Here is a 21,890-nt window from a genome sequence, read left to right on the forward strand (position 1 = left end):
TTAAAGTTATCAAAACAAAGTTTATTTTAATATTTTCATCACCTATATGTATAAATCAGGGATGCAAAGTTGGAGTCCCTATTTTTTCCTGGAGTATGGAGTGTTGGGAGTCTATTAAGATTTTGGGAATCATGGACTCCAATGTTTTTATTATTAGGGTATTCTAAGAAGAATAAATGGTCTTGTCAAAGAGTACCACTGAAGAGCATTTCACTAGGAAGTTTCTTTGTCTACTTGTTTCTAAACTTGTTTATTTGGTCAGGTTCTGCATTGTTTTGAAATATGAAAGATACTTTTGAAATCATTTATCAATGTTCAACCTGTGGATATCTTTTTTCTAATGTCTAATTTGTTTCTAAGACAAATGGTGACACACAAAAAATCATTCTTTAATTCTTGCTAAGATAATAAAAAAAACTTTAAAAAGTCCAATAAATTTGATGTAATAACATGATCATTAATTTAAATACGCTAAGTTACCTAAAGCAATTCAAAATTGAATTTCCTTTTATTGCAGTTGCTACAGATGGTCATGATTGTAACCCTTGGTAAAATTGCAGCAAAATAATTTTTGAAAAAGAGTTCAAATAAGTTTTTAATTATTAATCAATTAAGCATTAGTTTTTGAATCTTTCAACTTTTAAGATTTTTTTTTATCTTTTAATTATAAATATTGGCCAGGTGTCTACCTAAAACAGTTCCTTTTAGAATTATATTATATCTAAGAAAACGCTTATCCTCAGGAAAAAAATTCGATTTAAAAAATATCTACTTTTGGTTTCATAACTTTTAATGATAAAAGATTTAAAACCAGTGTAATTTTTTTTTAGTTTATGATAAAACAAACAGTTCAACATTATCTACACCAATAGCATTTAAAGTTTAAATGACATATTAATCATGGAATATATTATTATAAGAAATTGTGTCTTAGGTGATTAATTTTCAGTCTACTTTACTAACAAAATGTTAAATTATTTTTTTTTTGCAAATGCATAATTAAAAATTGCTGTAAAAGCGTAACTTTTAGATACCAGAAAATGTTTCTTATCTAACAAATTATTATAAAAAAAAACTCCAATAGCACAACAAAACTCTTGACTTTAAAAAAACAAGTTAATAAAAATAAAATTTGTTTTTAAGTTTGTGTTATAAAGTTAAACTAATAAGATAAAAAGCTGTAAATAATGTCTTTGGTAACTCACAAAAAAAGCAGTAACGATAAAATGCTTATAAAATAACTCAATAAACAAACAAAAGTTGACTTGCACAACAATTTTTTTAATCGAATGATTTACTAAGCATCTTCATAATACTTGCATTGATAACTTTCTTCAATTATTTGTTGTTATATGCGTTGATAACTTTCTTCAATTATATGTTGTTCACTCATGTTCAACAGTTTAGACCAGTAATGGCCACTAGCCATTTGTCAGATTCAGTATACAGACATTTTTATTAATACAAGTTAAATTGTGAATGGATATAAAGTAATGTTTCTTATGTATTGTACAACTTAAAAAGTAAGAGTACAAGTAAAAGTAACAAGTTGTGCAATGAGAAAATTACATGCCCCACAAAAAATTGCCTAAGAAACCTTATAAGACACTTATCTAGAAAACAAACTGGACTTCTCATAGAATTTAAAAAAAAAAAGAAAGAAAAAAAGAAGGTAAGAAGTAGCATCAAAAATGTACAGCCATTAAAAGCAGCAATCCATATTAAAATGTTTTGCACCACAGCAAATAACTTGCACATATTTTTAAAACTTGATCCATTAAAAGCAGTTTAGTGCTTTTCTGAGATTTTATGTTATGTCTGCTGTTGCCTTGTTGTTGCCCATATTTTATATATGTGTTAAGTGACTATTTTATATTTTAAAGCACATGACCTCAGACCATTGTAGTAGCTTTATTTATTTGAGTTAATTGACGATATGCTATTTTTGCTCTTGAATAAGTTTTTTTTTTGAATGTTGTTTGGTTTTTTGAATAAGTATAAATTAGACTTATTTTTTTCTGATAACTTTACAATTTAACTTGCAGTTAATAAGGCAATTGAAAGAGATATTTCTCAAACTCATGTATAAGTGCTTTCCAATAAATCAATTTATGCAGTATTTAATACTGTTTCATTAAATTGGTAAACATTTAATGCTGTGTTACGTGCAAGCCCACTACAAAACTAATGTGGGTTCAACAAAATACTTTTCAAAAAGCTCTTATTCTAATTAAAATAGAACTTTTGTTTGTTTAAAAATTCGCCTTAAATTGTTACGTAAAACTAAATTTTTTTTCCCTCAGAGTTCTATTATTCTCATTAACTTTTATTACTCTGTTACTACAGGGTAAACTAAACTTTGCATTTGATTTATACAAAAAACATAATAGCACTTTTTATGGATTTTTTCCTCTGCAAAAACTCTAGATAACAAAGTAAAACTATTTAATTAAAAAAAAAAATTTCAGAGTAGTAGTCCAAGAAGTCCCGATGTGCTGAAAAATTAAATAAACTTTGCATTCCTGGTATAAACAATAAATTTCAAAACAATTGTTTTCTGATATATTATTTTATGTTTAGAACACATTTTGTTAAAGTTGATTTTTTATTTGTTTTTATTTTCAAGGTGTTATAATAAATGTCAATGAGAATCAACTACAAACAGAATCATACCAAACAACTGTGAACATGCTCAGTTGCAACAATGTACAATTGCTTCTTGATTTTGGTGATAAAACACCTGTTAGAAATATAAAAAATATCAATGCTTTGACTTGTACCCACACTGAAACTCATAGGTAATAACTTTGTTGTTTGTGGTCCTTTTTTTTTGCATTGAAAGCAATATTCTCAATTTTTTAACAGAAGCCTAGATAAAATATCACATTTTAATGCTAGCATAGAATTACAGTTATAAAAATTATATTTAACTAAAATGAGTAACTAAAATATTCTTTGCTTTAGATGTAATCATTAATTCATTGTTAAGTAGAAAATATTTTAATTCAATTTAAACAACCCTTTATAACGTCTAAAATCTTGAAATAATTTAAATAGAAGATTTTATTAAATTAGATTTTATTAAGTTATTTACAACAATTGTCCTGTCTGTATTAAGTATGAAATGAAATAAATCATAATAATTTTTATATTGTAATAAAGTAAACTATATTGCAGAACAATAAAAGGGCCATCCATAAAGTTTATATGCATTAAAATCACTGGTTTAGGGGCCCCCTTTCTCTTTTATGCATCTGAATGCTTTTAACAACCTTCCCTCTGCATATGTACACATTATTTATTACAAAATTAATCCCCCTTTCCTTAATGCTTAAATTTTTGAAAACATAAAAAATAAAATACCTTTTGTTAATTCGACATATCTGTTACATAAAATAATTTTTTTTTTAAATATTTTGAAATTTGATGCATTTGCTGACAAATTGAAATCAGGTTTTAGAAGAGATAGTCAAACCAGGTACGTATTGGCTGTATTTGACAGTCCCACCCCTCTTGAACGCATTAGTGTGTTTTCGAATAACTTTCTTCCCCCATACCTGTGTTTGTACTTTATGGAAGACTCCAAATATGAATATTTGTTTTTTTCAATATAAACAATCACAAATATTAGGTTTCTTATTAAGTTTCGTAAACTATAACAAACTTTAAAAAAGCAATCTAATGTTTTGTCAGTTGATATAATTTTTATATAAATAAAACTACTGAACTAAATTAATTGCAACTAAATTAATTGCAAGGTCAGTTGCAAGCACAACTCCACTGTTCAAAAAAGCAAACAAATTGTTTGTAAAATTATGAAGAAAATTATTCGCAATGTCATGATGAACCATTTGATTTTTAATAAACTATTAGCAAGTAAGCAGCATGGGTTATTTAATAGTAAAAATTATTGTTCAAATTTGTTAGAGACTTTTGATTTTATTACAAGAGAAATCGGTAATAATATCAATATAACATTTTTGAACTTTGCAAAAGCTTTTGGTTAGTTTTTTTTATCTAAATAATGTTACAAGCTTTATGGTTATGCTTTTCACTTTTATATTTTACAATAGTTTAAAACGTTCCTTAGTAATAGAAAACAAAGAGTTGCTCTGGGTGAGTTTGTTTCAGGTTGGAAGGAAGTTACAAGTGAAAAATTACTATTTGTAATTTATATAAATATCTTAATAATATACTTAATAAATTCGAGTTATTTGCAGATGATACTAAAATCATGTCAGTACTTATCAATGACAATAACATCAATGCTCTTCAAGAAGACTTAAATAAGTTATTAGACTGGTCAAATAAGTGGTTGATCAAGTCCAATGAAGACAAATGCAAAGTTATGCATATTGGTAAATTCAATCCTAATTTAACTACTAATTAAAAGATCACATTTTACAAAAGACAGAAGTTGAAAGAGATTTAGGTGTTATAATATCAAATCACCTTAAATGACCTCAGTGTGAAGCCCATTTTATATTAAAGATATTATTAGACTGGAAAATGTACAATGTAAATCAACTAGGATTAAAACACTGAAAGGCATCTGTAATGAAGGAGAAAAATTTTTGGTTCACCAGTGTTACAAGAAAGGAGAAGAAAGGGTGATTTGATAAAAACATTTAAAATATTAAATTCAACTGAATATATTAGATTTAGGGAGCCTTTTAGATTTTACAGTAACATGTCCAGAAATTGTCACAATAAAAGGTTTCATCGAGAATTTACTAAAAAAATATGCAAGTTTTATTATTTAACAAATAGAGTGGAAGGCAATTGGAACTTCTTATCACAAGATACAATCGATTCTGCAAACAAAAACACTTTTAAAAATAGAATAGACAAAGCTCTGAGCTTATGATACTAAAATTATTTTTATAAACTATTTTTATTAACAAAGGCTGTTATAGTCAACACTATGTAGTTTTGACTTGACATTTTTTATATTATGTATTATATCATAAATAATTTAGATAAAAATACAAATAAATAATTTACAGATTAAAAATTGTTACTAAATCTTAAATGTTTTGAATAAAAAATGTTTGTTTGTTTAAACATAAACAAACAAACAAAAATATCAAGGTTATTATTTATTTTTTTATTTTTTTTTAAACATCTTTGCTTCCAACAAGGCTGCAAGCAGCCACTAATTAAAGTTGGAAGTTACTAAAAGAGAAAAGATAAAGATTGTAGAGCAAGATAACGATTGCCGGACGACTTAAAAGATTGCAAATTATATGAATCAGGAAAGCAAGATGAAGGAAGCAAATTCCAAAGAACTGATGTTCAAGGAAAAAAACAAGACAAATAAGCGTTTTTAGAGCACTTAGGAACAGTCACAGAAAAAGGATGACACTTAATTAAATGACGAGTAACACGAAAATGAATTTTAGTAGATGGCACAAGAGACGCTAGCTCTTTAGAGCAGTGCCCATTATAGTATTTGTAGAAAAGAGAAAGAGAAGCAACATTACGACGATGTGATAATGGTTGGAGGTTGGCTGCAAGAGCAGGTCCAACTATGTTTACAATGCGTTTTTGCACCTTGTCTAAAAGAGAAAAGGGATCATTAGAAGATCCGCCCCAGATATGGCAACAGTATTCCATACAAGGCCGGATTTGAGATTTATAGAGATAGAGAATAGAATCCGAAGTAAGAAAGTGATGAGCTCAATAAAGAGATGCAACTTTTGCAAGTGCTAATTTTGCGACTGATTTGATAAATGGTTTCCAAGAAAGATTGGAAGTAAGAGTTAATCCTAGAAGATGAAGAGTAGGTGACACATTGAGTACATCACTATTCGTAAATATAGGAAGATCTAAATTATTGCGATAACGATTGGCTGAAAAAAATTGAGTTTTACCTGAATTAAAGTTCACCAGCCACTATGAGCCCCATGCTGTTGCAGACGTGAGATTTTCAAGCTCAACTGCCCCCTCCAAGCAATCAGAGGGTGTTGGTTTCTTATCACAACAAGAATAAATGGTAGTATCATCAGCAAACAATGCCACCTTAGATGTGAGAATATCTAGAAGATCGTTAATGTAAATTAAAAAGAGTATAGGGCCAAAGATAGAACCTTGAGGAACCCCTGAAGTTACAGAATAATAAGAAAAGTGTTGTCCATCGAGGACAACTTTTATGCTACGATTGGAAAGGAAGGATTCAATGATTGTAAAAATGTTGCCGGATACACCATAAGAAGAAAGCTTATGGAGAAGACCAGCATGCCAAACTCTATCAAAAGCTTTTGAAATGTCAAGAGCGATGGTCTTAACCTCTCCACGTTCATCTAATGCACGATAAAACCTGTCAGTTATTACTGTTAGCAAATCAGCTGTAGAACGAGAAGATCGAAATCCATATTAATGGTCAGAAAGTTATTCGATACAAGATGAAAAATTTAGTGCTTGTTAATTAAAGATTCAAAAACCTTGCTTATGATAGGAAGAAGACTTATGGGACGGTAATTAGACAAATCAGATCGTTCTCCAGAATTTTTGAAGATAGGGATAACAGATGCCGCTTTCCAGCAGGCTGGAAAACAAGACTCTGGTAAGCACTTGTTGAATAGTTTTGAGAGTATAGATGACAGCTCCGGAGAATACTTCTGCAAGACAATAACAGGTATGTTGTCCGGGCCACAAGCTGCAGAAGAGTCTAGGCAGGAAATCACTTTAGATACAGAAGCTGGAGTAATATGAATGTCAAGCAATGGATCAACCTGTTTGTTGGCAATATCAGGTAGAACGCAACTAGTGGAATCAAGAAATGATATTGATGAAAAGTTTTTAGTAAACAATTCGGCTTTGTCTTTAGGTGAGGTGACAAAGTCTAAACCATACAAGAGAGGTGGAATTATAGATTTGCTCTTATTATTGATATTATTAAAAATTCTCCAGAAGTCACGAGAGCCTAGTTTTTTAGATAAGATACGAGGTTTCATGACCTGAGAATAGCGAGTTTTTAGGCATTAGACAAAACCTTTTTACAATTGTTTCTAGCAGTAATAAACAGACGTCTGTTTTCTGGAGAATTTTTTTTACTGATAGATATGGAAGTAACGATTTTGATTAGCAATCGCAGCCGCACAGTGTGAGGAAAACCATGGAGGAGAGTGAGACTTGACCTGGAATCGTCAAGAGGGAACGGAAGATTCCATTCCAGCCTGAATCCACGAAGTTATGTAAGAAGCACATTTGTCAACAGGAAGACAAAAGATTTCTACCCAAGGGCCATCACGAAGAAAGATCTTGGAAAGAATCCAAGTCAGCTTTACTGTACTTGTAAGAGGTTCAATAATAGGGTGATTCAGGCAATGAAGAAGAATGAGATATTAGTTTTGGAGAGATCAAACTGTGATCAGAAGAACCTAAGGGTGAATGTGGAGAAACTGAGCACTGACTAGGATCAGAAACAAGACATAAGTCGAGTAGAGAAGGTAGATGATTCGGGTTGTCAGGAAAGCAAGTTGGAAAGTTGACTATTTGAGTTAGGGATTGAAAAAGGCAAAAGTTGTGGGTTTTAATGGCTGCAGAGACACTGACACTAGAGCCAAGCCAATCAGAGTGGTGAGCATTAAAGTCACCAACAACAACTATATGGATAAAGAGAGAGAGCTTGGTCAATATGATCAGAAATATCGTCAAAAAGAGTGCAGTCTTGAGATGAAGGAGAGCTATATAGAACAAAGAAAAAGGCAATAGAGTAAAGTGGTGCTAAACAAAAGGCCATGAATGAATTGTCTGTGGATTCTAGTTTTACGACAAATGGGTGAATTTTTACGAATGTAAATGCCGAAGCCAAGCATGTGACTATTGGAGTCTTTACGAATTAGAGGAAGATAACCATCAACACTAAGATCACAAGATGAGACAGCCAAACTCAAATTAGTCTCGCAAGGAGCAACTTGGTCTGGTGAACTTTGCAAGAGATTAGACTCAACAGAAGAAAAGTTACTTCGAAGACCACGAACATTAGTGAATGATAAGTTTAGAGAACTTGGTGATGATGATGGTTTTTTGTGTTTTATAGTTTTTGGTACTTTATTCATTTTTAAATTTGTTGAAGAACTTGACTCACAGCATAGGTAGTACTCAGTACACTGTTTAATAGTTTAAGCAATTGCCTCATTACTACTAAAAAATCAAGTAACAAAGGGCTCTAAATGTGCTCTCCGCAATGCACACCAAAAGTACAAACAGGCACACCATCGATGCTCAACATGGCATTGGTAATACTTTGATATTTTTCAGCTGTTGATGGAATCAGCCTCTCTGAGAGCTACCACAGAGTTCGGAAAACCTGACTACCAGCCGACCTCAGAACCATAAAACTGAGTTTTAGAGCTGTACCCTCATTGGAAGATAATAGAATGAGTTGCCTAGTCATAAAAACAGAGACACAAGCAAAACCCATGCATTGAGTCAAGAAGATCCAGCAATCAACATCCTATACTGGAAACAATGTATTAAAAATACATCTGCACCAGCCTAATAGATGAAGAAGGGTTGCATGGCTGGTCAACAGATAGAATCTGTTTACATCTTAAGTCTTTGCCTAGGAGGCCTTCTACAAGACAGTAGCTGGGTGCATTTAACATCTGCCCAAGATGAGTATTTTTATCGAGACACCATCTCTAGCCTTTACATAACCAAGAGCCCCATGGCAGGGGGTGTTTTAAGTCGGAGTTGGCATCTCCTAGCCTTTGCCTAAAAAGGTGTATCCTACAAGGCAGCAGGACATGGCGTATCTCACAAGGCAGCAGGAGATTATAAAAGTTGAAATAAATTTTTTTAAATTTACAATTAACACACACACACACAGAATTTTTAAAAACAGTAGGTTTAACATAGGCCCAGAATTAGGCATGGGCAGGCTGTGTCATAGCACAAGGACCTTCACCAACCATTAAAAGTCTAATTGTGTTAAATTCTCAACAACAGATAGTTATCCAAATATTTATTTTATCAACAAAATAAATATTTGGATAATATAAATTCTTGTTTTAAACCTTTAAATGTGATCATTAAAACACATTTTAAATTTATTTTAAATATAAAGCATTAATTAAATAGAAATTGGTAAGAAAATAGTTCGAAAAATTACAATAATTCTTTTTAAAATATAAAACCGTTTCTCTCTTTTATTTTTATATGTGTATATATATATATATATATATATTTATATATATATATATATATATATATATATATATATATATATATATATATATATATATATATATATATATATATATATATATATATATATATATATTTATATATATATATATATACTGGCATATGATAGTTTTAAAGTGTTATATGTCAAGCAATTTATGTACGTCATTTTGTTAAGCGACTTTTTATCATTTTTAAACTTTTAAATTATTCTATAAGCTGTAAGATAAAAGAATTAATTTAAAAAAAAACAACATTAACTTTTGAATGACGATTATAAAAAAATATTTGTTACAAAAGTTTGAATGGCAATTATGTTAGATATTTACTATTGCTATTTACTTTATTATATATTTACTATATTACTAAGGCCTATCAACTAATGTAAAAAGATCAAGTAAGATAAAATTATTTTTTTATTTTGTTTTATTTTATTATGATAATTAATTTTTTCGCTTGAAAAATGCTAATACTTTAAGCTCTATAAGGATTATAATAATATAATTTAATTCTGATAAAAAATATATGATTTAAGTTAAAACTAATTTAATAAAAAAAAGTAATTTTGTTCTGATAAAAAAAGTTATAATTTAATTTAGATTTTAAAAATATATAGTATAATTTTGATTAAAAAGATACATTAAAGTTTATTAAAATTAAAGTTAATGCTTTGATTTAACTGTCAAATTTAATTATAAATATTACTAAATGTTGTTCAATATTTAAATTTTATTTGTTCTTAAAATAAAGTTAGCTCATTTTTATTGCAATTGTTTTTTCTATTTTTCTTCCTAAACATTATTTTTTTACTCAAAATTAAATTTCAAATAAACGGCTGCATTAAAAATTTGCACAAAACCTAAGTAATGTTTTTTTATAATGCAAGTTAAATTGCAGCGATTTTTTTAAATAAATGATATATACAGCGCTATAATTTTAATAAATAATGTTTAAAAAAAAAATCTTTGCTTTCACAACGAAATTGTTAATAAAATAATAAACTTTTAGTAAATAAAGTATATAAATTAACATAAATTTTTTGCTTGTAACTCGTTAACTTTTTTTAAATAAAAAATCATTTGTAGTTGCATGCCGCAATTAGAAATTTATTTAAAAATTCAAAAATTTAGCATATTTTAATTCATTTATGCAAATCTTGAGAAAAGAAAGAAATTTGTTAATACCAAACATTTTTAAAAGTGTAATATTAGATTTAATTATTTAATATTATAAAAATAAAATAAAATAATCATTATCTTATAGTAGTAATAAAAACGAAGTTAAATAATATTTAGCTCGTTTTGCAGTAATTAATGTTATTGCAGTAATTTAAAAAAAGTTAATATCTTTAAAAAATAAAAAATTAAACAGATTTTTATGACATCAAATTCACATGAGGCTATTGTGTTAAGCATTTTTTATTTAAGAAAAGGCCTGTATACACAGGCCTTTTCTTAAATAAAAAACACACACACACATATATATATATATATTAAAACTACACACACACATATATATATATATATTGTGTTTTCAAAATTCTATTTTTGTTTCGGTATGTTTAAAACAATTTCCAATTAGTTTATTTTTATAATTTTTTATTGATGTAATTTTTTTTTTTGAAACTCACTATATTACATGAATATATTTTAAAAATTGAAACAATTTTTCATTTTGTAAGTTCTAAAATTTGTACAAAAGTATTATTACTCCATTAAACTTCTCAAAATAAAACCAAAACATTTTTTCACTTTTATAAGTTGTGTCAAAATAATTTTATGTTATAGAAGTCCTAAAAATGGTGACTCAACAATTTCTAATAATCAATAGAGTTAATACAGTTTCAAAAGTCAAGTGGTTTTTGAAACTGTATTAACTCAATTGAACTATTTTTATTTAATTGTGCAACTTTAATAGAGCAAATAATAATTTACATTTAATAAGCGTTTCTCATAACCAAGGTACTTGATTAGGTGGAATAAACTTGAGGCTATGTTTTGTGGAAAAAAAATCTTGCACAAGTGGGATGTTTTAAGATTACTTGTTTATATAAGGGATATATTTTTTAACATTATCTAATAAAGTGAAAAAGTGTTGCTTTAACATTTTTGTAAAATTATAACTGTATACTAACTTGCATCTCAGAGCATCATTTCCAACCTGTCATTAAAAATATTTTTTTCAAAAATATCAAGTAAGTATTTACATAGATGTTACATTATTCATAGTGATATTAGCAAATATTTGTGCATAAAATTAAGCATAGATTGTTTAATATAAAAACGACATCCATATACCCTAATTACTTGTATTTCATACTTAAAAATTTTTTGAGTAATCTTTAATAGTTTCACTTTTGATGCAGTTAGAATTTTGTTTTTAAACAGACCTACAAGATAAAGTCAAAATTTGAACTTCAGTCTTTGTTATAGTAGAGGTAAATGTGGTTATAAGGACAATTGGTTCAATTTTTAATTGGTAACAACTTTAGTTTGATTAACTTTATGTTGCATTTCAAGATGAATTTAATTGTTTGTCCTCTGATTGGGCTTCTTTACTAAAAATTATTCTACCTTTTTTGTTGCTATTTTTTAAAATAAGGCAAGCCATTTTGTTTTTGTATTGATATAAATACCAGAAAAAGCCAATTTAACTATTAGAAAAAGCAATACATAGAAAACAAAAACACTTAGAAAGTGGCAATTAAAGGGTATAATTTGGGTATAAAGTGGATAAAATTTGATATACTTCATCAACCTCACACTGAGAAACTATCGATTAAAAAAGAACTTGTCCCATACTTTTGTGCAATTCACATCACATGGAGTCTCATTTGAGTTTCTTTACAGCTGTTTACCTTTACACAAACGCCCAAGTTAATCCCAGCTGAAACTCAACTTTAATTGATACTCACAATAGTAAAAATTGAAAAGAAGTTCAGATTATAAAATTGATTCTTATGGCTTCATTTTTAATTCGATGAGTAAAAAATTTGATCTGTCTCTTATACCAAGTTAAGTTACTAGGTGCATCATTACCTTCTGGTGAATTGGCTTTTTTTGATAGTTTTTGCTAGTAACTGTATCATAACATAAAATAATAAAATTATTATAATCATATGTTATTATAAACTTATTAATATGAATATTAATAAGTTAACAAAAAAAGTTTTATGTTTATTATGTAATTTTTTAGTCAACCCTATTCATTAAAAAAAAAATCTACTTGCTAAAACAAATGAACATATCACTTATTGTATAATGTTTAATCTTTAACTTGCGAGCCAAGAACTTAACAACTTTGCCTTAGTTAAATAAAAAAAAACAATTTTTTTTTTTAACTTTACTTTAATTAGAGATTTAAGTTTTTGGAGAGGTAAAGTAGTTTCTGAAATCAATGCACAGCTTGTTACAAACTTTGTTTTGCATTTTTTTAAACTTAGTTGTTTTAAAAGATTTCTAATTAATTTGAAAAAAAAAATTTCAAACATTTTATAAATACTGAAAATTTAATTAAGTTATAATGAAAAATTTTATATTAAAAATATATATGAAAAAACTCATATTAAAATAAGTGTTTTTATAATACAACTATAAAAACCATTTTTCATCATAATATATTATTTTTGGAAACAAATTTCTTATTTTGTTTAATTTAGTGAAGGTGAAACTAACTCAAATGTGGTAAATCAAGATAATTTTTAAAATTTGTTTTTTTATAATTCATAACTTTATAACTTCCTTAGATTTTTGATTTAAAAAAATCTTTGTTTGAAACTCTTTGTTATGGTATAGGGTATTTTGATGATTTCATTTCTTTTTAAACATATACTTTGGTTTAAAACATTTTCTTTAGGTATTCTGTGTGTCAACCATACATAATCACTGCATATGTTTTCGATATTTTTAAAAATACTACTACTCCATCATTCAGCAGTTCTAGAAATATAAGAGTGTTTTGCAATCTATCTCTTTTAAATGTCATTACAACCCCACCAATATCTCTTAGTGGATATGTTCAGTTATCTTTGAACAAAAGTATAACATTCGACGTCTATCAAAAGACTGGATCAAATATGATATATCTAATTGATTGGGGAGATGGAAATTCTACTGTTAATAATCAGACTTTAAACGCAAGTCCTGTTTCATTTCAAGTACAGCATAGGTATAAAAATGTTAACAATTTCACTATATCTGTAACATGCTGGAATGATTTGCAGAGTCTTAGTCCAGTTTTTGTACTGATCATGGTAACAAATTGTTCTGCTCCCAGAGTAATTTTTTATTATGGAACTATTTACAATCCAATGACTATCATAAAAAGTGCTGGAAGAGATTTAACAGCCTTTGTTGAAAGTGTTGGTTCATTATGTAGTAGTAAATCTGTAACTTTTGAATGGAATCTCACTAGGTCTGACTTAAAGCCCATAGTAACTAAACAAAAAGGTGTACTATATCAGCAAAAAGTTACTTACTCAATTTTAAAAAATTCACTTGATTTTGGTGTTTACATATTGTCATTGCAATGTAAATATGGTGATACTTTAGCTGTTTATACTGCTTACTTGAATGTTACATTTTTACCACTCTATATCGAAATTGATAAAGGTATATTTGTATCTGTTGCATACAAAAAGAAAATTGGATATGAAAGTTTTAATCAAAATTTTAAAGTAAGTGCAGTGTCTAGCTATGATCCAGATGACCCATTAGCTGGAACTCAAAATATAACTTTTAAATGGAGATGTAAAATTGCTTCAAATTTTTCTGATGCTAAAGTTACTATGGAGAACTTTACTCTTTTTAATAAGGCATTCTTAAGTAATACTTGTTTTAATGAATCCTGGATAGATATTCCTTCAAACTTTTCAGAAATATTTTTTAGTACACAAGAGTTTTTAGAAGATATTAGTTATCATATTGAAGTTTGTGGAACAAAATATGCTGGCAAAGATGTATATTCTATTGATTACTACAAGACAAGCTGTTTTGTTCAAGAACTTTTTTATTTCAGGAAGTTTTCCAACTGTTACATTAAAGTATGTTTTCTTTCTACATTTTTCTTTTTATTATTTATTTTTAAAGAAAAATAACTTATTTAGATATTTCAGATAGATTGGTTTATTGGTTACAGATTTATAGCAGTTTTAGTGTAAATTTTGTTAGTTTTTTCCTTCTTATACTTCAAAAAGTTTCTGATTTATGTGATTATTGGTCACTATTTTCAAAATACAAGTGTTTTACTATGTAAAATCAACAGTCAGATAACAGTTAGATTTATGTTTTTGCTATATGTACCATTTGTATTCTATAGATCAAAATGTTAATTTGAAATTTAAAGCGTTTTTTTGAATTGGCTTTTGCATGGCCTAAAAATCTGGACTTTCATAACGTTAAATCTACTGTCACAATGCATTAATATGTTTAAAAATGGTTAAAATGCTTTTCCAAGGACACCTAGGTAATGTCACCTAGACAAAAAAATGTCCGTTTCACTTAAAACAGAAAAATTGTGAGGACACCAATTACTTATTTTATTCACTGAGATAAGTGGCTTTGTTAAAAACCTGTTTTTCTCTAATAATCCTCTTTCCTTTAGAAAGTATAAAAGTTTAAATTTCCTCAAGAAAGTATAAAAACCAATACTCTTTTTACTTCCCTCTTCCACACCTAGGTCAGAATTATATTTCTAAAAAACGAATTACTATCATTGCTTTATTGTATCTTTATTGATCCGTTGCAATAACATCGCAAATGATAGGCACTTTTTTTCAACGGTTCAAATGAAGTTTTTAAAAAGAGAAGAATAATATAATAATGTAAAAGAAATTGAATAAATAAATCAATTAAAAATACAAAAAAATGAGGTAAAAAAAAACAAAGTAACGAAAAAAACTTTAAAAAAAAACAAATCAGAAAAAACAACTTAAAATCGAATAAAAAAGAAAAAGAATAAAAGTATGTAAATAAAAGAAAATGAAGAAAGAGAAAAAAACTTATAAATTATATAAAAATAATTAAACTATATTTGTAAAATAAGGAATATTCTTTGTTGTACTGTGTTATCGTTTGTTGTTATTATTCCTATTTTGTTTGTTTCTTTTTTTTTTGTGTGTTCTGTTGTGTCGTAATGTAATTTTTTTGTTTTAGTTTGCATATATATATATTTTATATATTATACAAAACAATACTTATTTTAATACTATTTTATCATGTGATATGTTTTTAATTTTCTTTTTTTCTCTCTTTCTCACACTCTCTTTCATTTCAATATTGTTCATTCATTATAAACACTTTATACTTGTGTTGCTTTTTTGTATTGTATTTTTGTTTGTTGTGTTTTTTTTTGTATCTGATGATGAGGTTTTATTAAGGTCATTGTTGCTTGATTTAAATTGTTATTATTATAATTGTCTTTGTTATTTTTATTATTATTATTATTATTTTCTATTGTATTACTGTTATTGTTATGTAAACTCTATCATTGTTATTATATATTGTGTTATTAAATATTATTATCACATATTGTTTTAACTGTATTATTAAGATTATTAGATGTATTTTATAATTTCATTGTTTTTTTGTTTTTTTTAAATTATGTTAATTTATATTTTGTGTTATTTAATAATGTTGTTGTTGTTGATTTTAGTTTTTGTTTATTTTATTTAAGTATCACTCCTTTGACTAGTTTTAAACTATATGAGTGACACCTAACCTGATTTGTAAAAATATAATTAAATTTGTTAGTTAATTTTATTAAATTTTATAATGTAATTTTTAAAATTTGGTTAAATAAAATTTGGTTAAATAAATGAATGAATTATTGTTATTTTAATTGTTTAAACTAATAATATCAAATGAATCTAAACTACTTAAAAAAAAAGAGGATTTAAAATGTTTTTTTAAGAGCAGATTTTTTAAAATAAAATTTATAAAAATTTAGTAAAACTGATTGGAGCAGTACTGCAATTATTTCTTATTTAAAAAATTTCTAAAAATGTAAACATTTTTTAAGAGAGAATATATTTTGAGGAGGAAAGAGGCCGTTTGAAAAGAGGTGAAAATCATTTATAGGCTCTGTGTCATCAAATAAAGTTTCACCTAAATTGTCATCAAGTTTGATAAGTATCATTATTTGAAATAATTATTTCTATGTAAGAAAGATGTTTCAAAACCATTTCTGTTTTTTTTAGAATAGAGGATGATCTGCAATACAAAAATTTTGACTGAAACCAAATAATCATTAAAGTTTATTTACAGAGCATAAGAGTTTTTTTAAATGTAATTATTACCTATTAAGTGGAATTAATGTCAGGCTATTACAACTATCATAAACTTAACTATCATAAACTATTATAACTTATCATATACTTAATTTGTTGCTACCATTGTTAATATTAAGTTTCAAATTTTAATAGTGCTTCATTCCCAGAACGGTCATTTTTGTTTTCTGTAGGTCCAAGGCAAAAGCAATAAAAATGTTTCATTTTCATATATGCCAGTTGTACAAGACCAAGCTTCACATCAGGGATTCCTAGGCACCACAAGTATTCTTCAAATTATGCAGAACTACTTTGCACAGAAAATAATGTATATAAAATATGTTTAATTTAATATGATTAAAAAGGAGTCCTACAAAATTGGTCCTTAAAAATTGTAAGTAAAACATGCTCCTGAAGAGCAAATCATCCGTGACAAAGAACATGCTTCAACCTTTTAGGATAAGGTTTGCTCCTCGATGCTCTTAATTTAAATTTAGGAAAAACTTTCAATCCTTAGTAGCAACAATGTTAAAGCAAAAAACAAATCACGTCTTTATTTTCAATAAAGAATTATTCCTGTAAGAAACTATTTAACTTGATAATGCAAGTTGCAGGCCTCAAAACCAATTATAGTTACACTGAACAAATAGTTATACTTAAATACTTTTTACATATATAATGAATGAAAATTTTGACTATTAAGAAATGAGACTAGATAGATTTCATGAAGTATATTTTTGACTAGTATGACTTATTCTCTAAAAAAAAAAAAAATTGAGTTTTAAACTTTGTTCGGAAAGTTATACACAAACTTTCCAGACAAAGTTTATTATAAACATACATTTTTATGTTTTGAAGTCAGGACAAAGCTATTTTGTACATATTAGTGTTAGGTTAATTCAATAATGTATAATATTTACCAAAAATACATACCCAAAAAACTGGGATTATACAAGGGAAGTTAATAGAGCAAAACATTTGAATCAGCTTTGTGAGAGCAGTTCAATACTTACAAATAAGTGATTTCTTCACTTGCAGTTACTTAAAAAACAGAAAAAGAAATTCACTGCAATTATTTATCAAGTCTTGTGAATTACAGGGTTTTCAGTACTTGTGCACTCATTTACTCCCACCAAGGCTTGAATATTTAGTTAAAGATGAAATTAAAATAGTATCAAACAGTAATAAAAAAGAAGACAATAACTAGAAAAGCAAAGTTTACTTTTTACACAACTTTGTTATATTTTTATTTTTTACACAACTTTGTTATATTTTTCAAGCCAAAGGGCAGTAAAAAACATTTGTGCTTGTAGATTTAAATTACTAATATAACAATAATAAATCAATACCTTTAAATAACAAAAATATAATTAAAATTTCAATATATATTATTGAAACAACCTACACTAATATATATATATATATATATATATATATATAAAATACTTATGATGAGGTAAGCACAATTATTGTAAAGTAAAAGAGTTTTAAACTAATACAATATTAAATGTTGCCAATATCTTTAGAAACTTCGTCATTAAAGAATCAAATTGATAAAAATTAGAGAATTTTTTTCATTTGATTTTGTTTACCTACTTTTAAATTTTGATTACTTTTGTAATTGTTTTTAACTTCTTTTTTTTATTAACCTTTTTCTTAGAATCTTTTATCTTATTTTAGGTGTATTAACTCATAATTTTTTTCCATAACTAGCTAATTTAATTTAAAAAAATGAATCTTATCCAGTATAAAAAGTTATGCAAAGAATATGTTCTAAGTTTGCTTATAGCATATTTAAAAAATAACAAAAATAACAAAAGACATATTATTATTCATAAAATTCCATTTTGCTTCAAATTTTTGTAGTTGTATATTTAAACTGTATTTTTTAAAAGTTATTTTTTAAAAACTAAAATCTATCCTATTTTTACATAATTTACTTCATGTTTCTTGTAATTGTTTAGCATTTCATACTTTTTTTTTTGCTTTATTTGTATCACTCTTTCTTAGCTTTTGTTTTTATTTTGTTTTTACAGCAGCTTTAGTAAAAATAGCTTCATTAAAAATAGTTTTTTAATCTAATTATTTATTAGTATTTTAGTTTAACTTGTAGAAAAACAATTTTTGATAAATAGGTGCATTTCAAACTGTGATACTAAACTAAATTTTAAAGAGCGTTTGATATATTTATTTGACTGTGAAGATTGTGGCTATCAAAGGTATGTAATCTTTTATATTTAGCATAAAATGTGATGAATAGTGCATGTTTCTCAATTTATAATATATATGCATCAATTTAAATTATATATATCAATGTATGCTGTACATTACAGTATGCATTGATATGTAGACAGTTTACATTGATACGTAAGCAAAATATATTCATTATTCAGTATAGATTAGTGTATATTTTATGAGTATCAATGTATGCTATATACTGTAAGTGTAATATACAATTAATGTAATAATTCTTTTTAGTTTGACTTTTAATATAGTTTATATTTAAGTTTTCAAGTTTTTTTTATTAGATATTGAAAGTTTGTAATATTCAATTATATTGAGTAAATAAGTAATTATTTCTGCAATGTGATTTTACCTAGTTTCATAATGTTAATACTATTATTAGTGAAACACTGTAAATATGTTACCTATATTTTGATTTTAAGTTTAATGTTGTAAACAAAAAAAAACTTTAAAAACATATTCTCATATATATACTTTTACATAAATTTGACATATCTAATAATCTTAAATTTATGTTTTTCTTCACTCAATAAAACTAAAAATTAAGTGTATGAAAGTTACTTAGTTATTTTAATAGTTTTATTTACTAATTTAAAAAAACTTTTTTTGTAGTCCATACATCCTTTTTGACTAATGTTACTTATTTAGCAAGAGCCCTAATTAAACCTTAAACCTCTTAGTTCCAGTGGTTAGAATTCTAGCTCATACCACTGTACCGCAAATGCTTTTTTGAAACTGTTAAATCATATTATGTTTATAAAATGTTATTTTAGTTTTTTTATTTTAACTTCATTTTTGAAGTGGTGTTCTTAAAAAAATGCAATGAAAAAATATAAACTTCATGCTTGAAATGATAGGTCAACGGTTTCATATTCTAAATTTAATTATAATCAATCATGTTTTACTAGCAAAAAAGAACCTTTAGACTTACACAGATTCAACATTAAATTTGTGTAAGTTCCAAACTTACTCTCAAACTGTCTGAATGCTTTATTACTTCATTTTTGAAAGAAAACACATGCAACAAGAAACAGTTTTTAGTAGTAATAATTACTACTTGTGAAATTTATTTTATTGTCATGTAATATGACTGATTTGCAAAACGACCACTGTCCCTGTATTGTCAGTGAAAGTAAGCTGAATTGACAGTAATAGTAAACTGATATGTCTGTAACAATAAACTCAATTGCCAGTAATAACAGACTGGATTGCAAATAAAAACTGAAAATAAAAAATAGATTGTTAGAAACACTAACTGAATTGTAAGTAAATGACTATTGGAATTATAGACTAATATTTGCACACACACAAAAATAAGTTAATGGGCATATTTTTAACTGCCAAAGTATTAATAAGGTTTAATTTAAAAGTTTGTGAATGAGTAAAATTTTAAATTTTATTCATTCACAAATTTTATACAACAATTACCTTTTTTTTGTTTACACATAATGCAGTGTCAAAGAGAAGTGCACCTAAGCATCAGGATTGGATTGTTGAATTATTAGCAGCATCAACTTGCCAATATATTATCATTTTTATATGAAATGAAATATTTAATAATAAAAATATTTTAAAATCTTATACATATTATAAAAGTTTTACTTTAAAATTGAAAACATTTGTAAACAATATTGGTTGTGTAAAATTTATTTTTCACAACCAATGTTGCTTAATTCTTTATTTTATACTAGAACGAAAAAATTGTAAGAATTTTTTTTGACCTTAAATATTATTCTGTTTTGATTAAATACTGCTTCATGCTTACTGTGATCATCAGGTAATAAAAACAGTATGATGTTTTAACATGTAAAAAATAAATCTAAAATTTTAACATCTATTGTTTTAGTTTTTAAATGTTTTTACTTTTTTAATTTAATTTTTTTTTAATTGCTTTTTTTTTTTAAAATGGCGCTAAAGGTTTTTTTGTTGGTGTCAATCTTTAGGTTCATAATTATTTAAATATTTTATTTTCATGGTAACATTTGGATGCGATTTCAGATATTTTATTTAAAAGTTCTTTTGGGTTTTTGTATGAAATAATTTTGAGTTTCACATACAAATAAAGTAAAAATCTTTTTAATAAGTTGTTGTAAATTAGGACTTTTTTAATTATTGACAGGGTTAGGGTTGACGCTATATTTGTTTTTTCCTTAATATTTCAATAATATTTAAAGAGAGTAGTAGAATTCAGGAGGTTTTTATTTTGTTTTGTTAAAAGATTGTTTATGGTTTATCTGCATTTATAAACTTTAGATATTTGGCAGTTACCATTCAAGTAGAATATTTTTTGTCTACAATTTCATGCCAAACTTGTTCTGAATTTTCTGAAATAATTTTTTTTTCTGAACTTTATAACTTGCTCCATGTTTCCAGTGCAGCTGTAGTTCACTTTTACTGCGTTTTTGTTAATTAATTATGCAAAGGGTGTGATGGTAGAAAATAATTTGTAATTAGGGGAAGAAACATTTTTCAGAAATTGGTAAGAACATTTTAACATTTTTAGGTCAGGCTGGACCATATTTTTTTCGTAATTTTTATTATTTCGTTTTGTCTTTAAATTGTATTTAAATATTAAAAAAAGCCATTTTTCTGTAATGCTTCTTTGTACTTTGTTTTCAAATAATAATGCTAGAAAATTTTTTTGATAATGTATCATTGATTGAAATTGATTAATTATTTGGGGCACCTAGTTACAATCTGTATGTATATAAGTTGGTCATTTGGTTTTTTAAATGGTTGATAAGATTTTTACGCAAGATTGCATAAAACTCTTATCAACCAATTAAAAAACCATTAAATAGACCTCAGATGTCTTTTTCCATTGATTTAATTTTAATTTCTAATTTTTGTATTAATTTTGTCTTGGTATGTTTTGCTCATTATAATAAATTTGCTTTTAGCAAGATTTAAAATAAAAAAATAATTGCCCCTTGAATGGTAACTACCAAATATCTAATATAGTTTATAAATGGATAGTATCTATCCCAAAACAAACCTGATAATATTTATATAGATATCTCAGAAGGAGAATGGAGAAAAAAAAGGTCAAAGCATAACAGTCTTTTAAAAATTCTACTGCTCTCTCAAAATATTATTGGGATGTTAAAAAAAAAAAAAAATATAGCGCTAACCCTAACCTGGTCAAATGATAAAAAAGTCCCAACTTACAACAATTTATCTTATAAAATTT

The 21,890-nt window shown here is 26.3% G+C and overlaps 1 protein-coding gene across 1 annotated transcript in view; it reads left to right on the forward strand.

Annotated features, from left to right (window-relative positions):
• LOC136080633 (location of vulva defective 1-like) overlaps positions 1–21,890 on the forward strand; it is a 205,367-nt gene that overhangs the window by 102,629 nt on the left and 80,848 nt on the right. Inside the window, exons 7-9 of the mRNA XM_065797535.1 lie at positions 2,627–2,798; positions 13,048–14,233; positions 18,592–18,675. Of these exons, the coding sequence (XP_065653607.1) occupies positions 14,136–14,233; positions 18,592–18,675 (182 nt within the window). The 5' untranslated portion in view covers positions 2,627–2,798; positions 13,048–14,135. The remainder of the gene's footprint in view (positions 1–2,626; positions 2,799–13,047; positions 14,234–18,591; positions 18,676–21,890) is intronic.

This window comes from Hydra vulgaris, chromosome 05 (genome assembly GCF_038396675.1).
Source record: "Hydra vulgaris chromosome 05, alternate assembly HydraT2T_AEP".
Classification (NCBI taxonomy): domain Eukaryota; kingdom Metazoa; phylum Cnidaria; class Hydrozoa; order Anthoathecata; family Hydridae; genus Hydra; species Hydra vulgaris.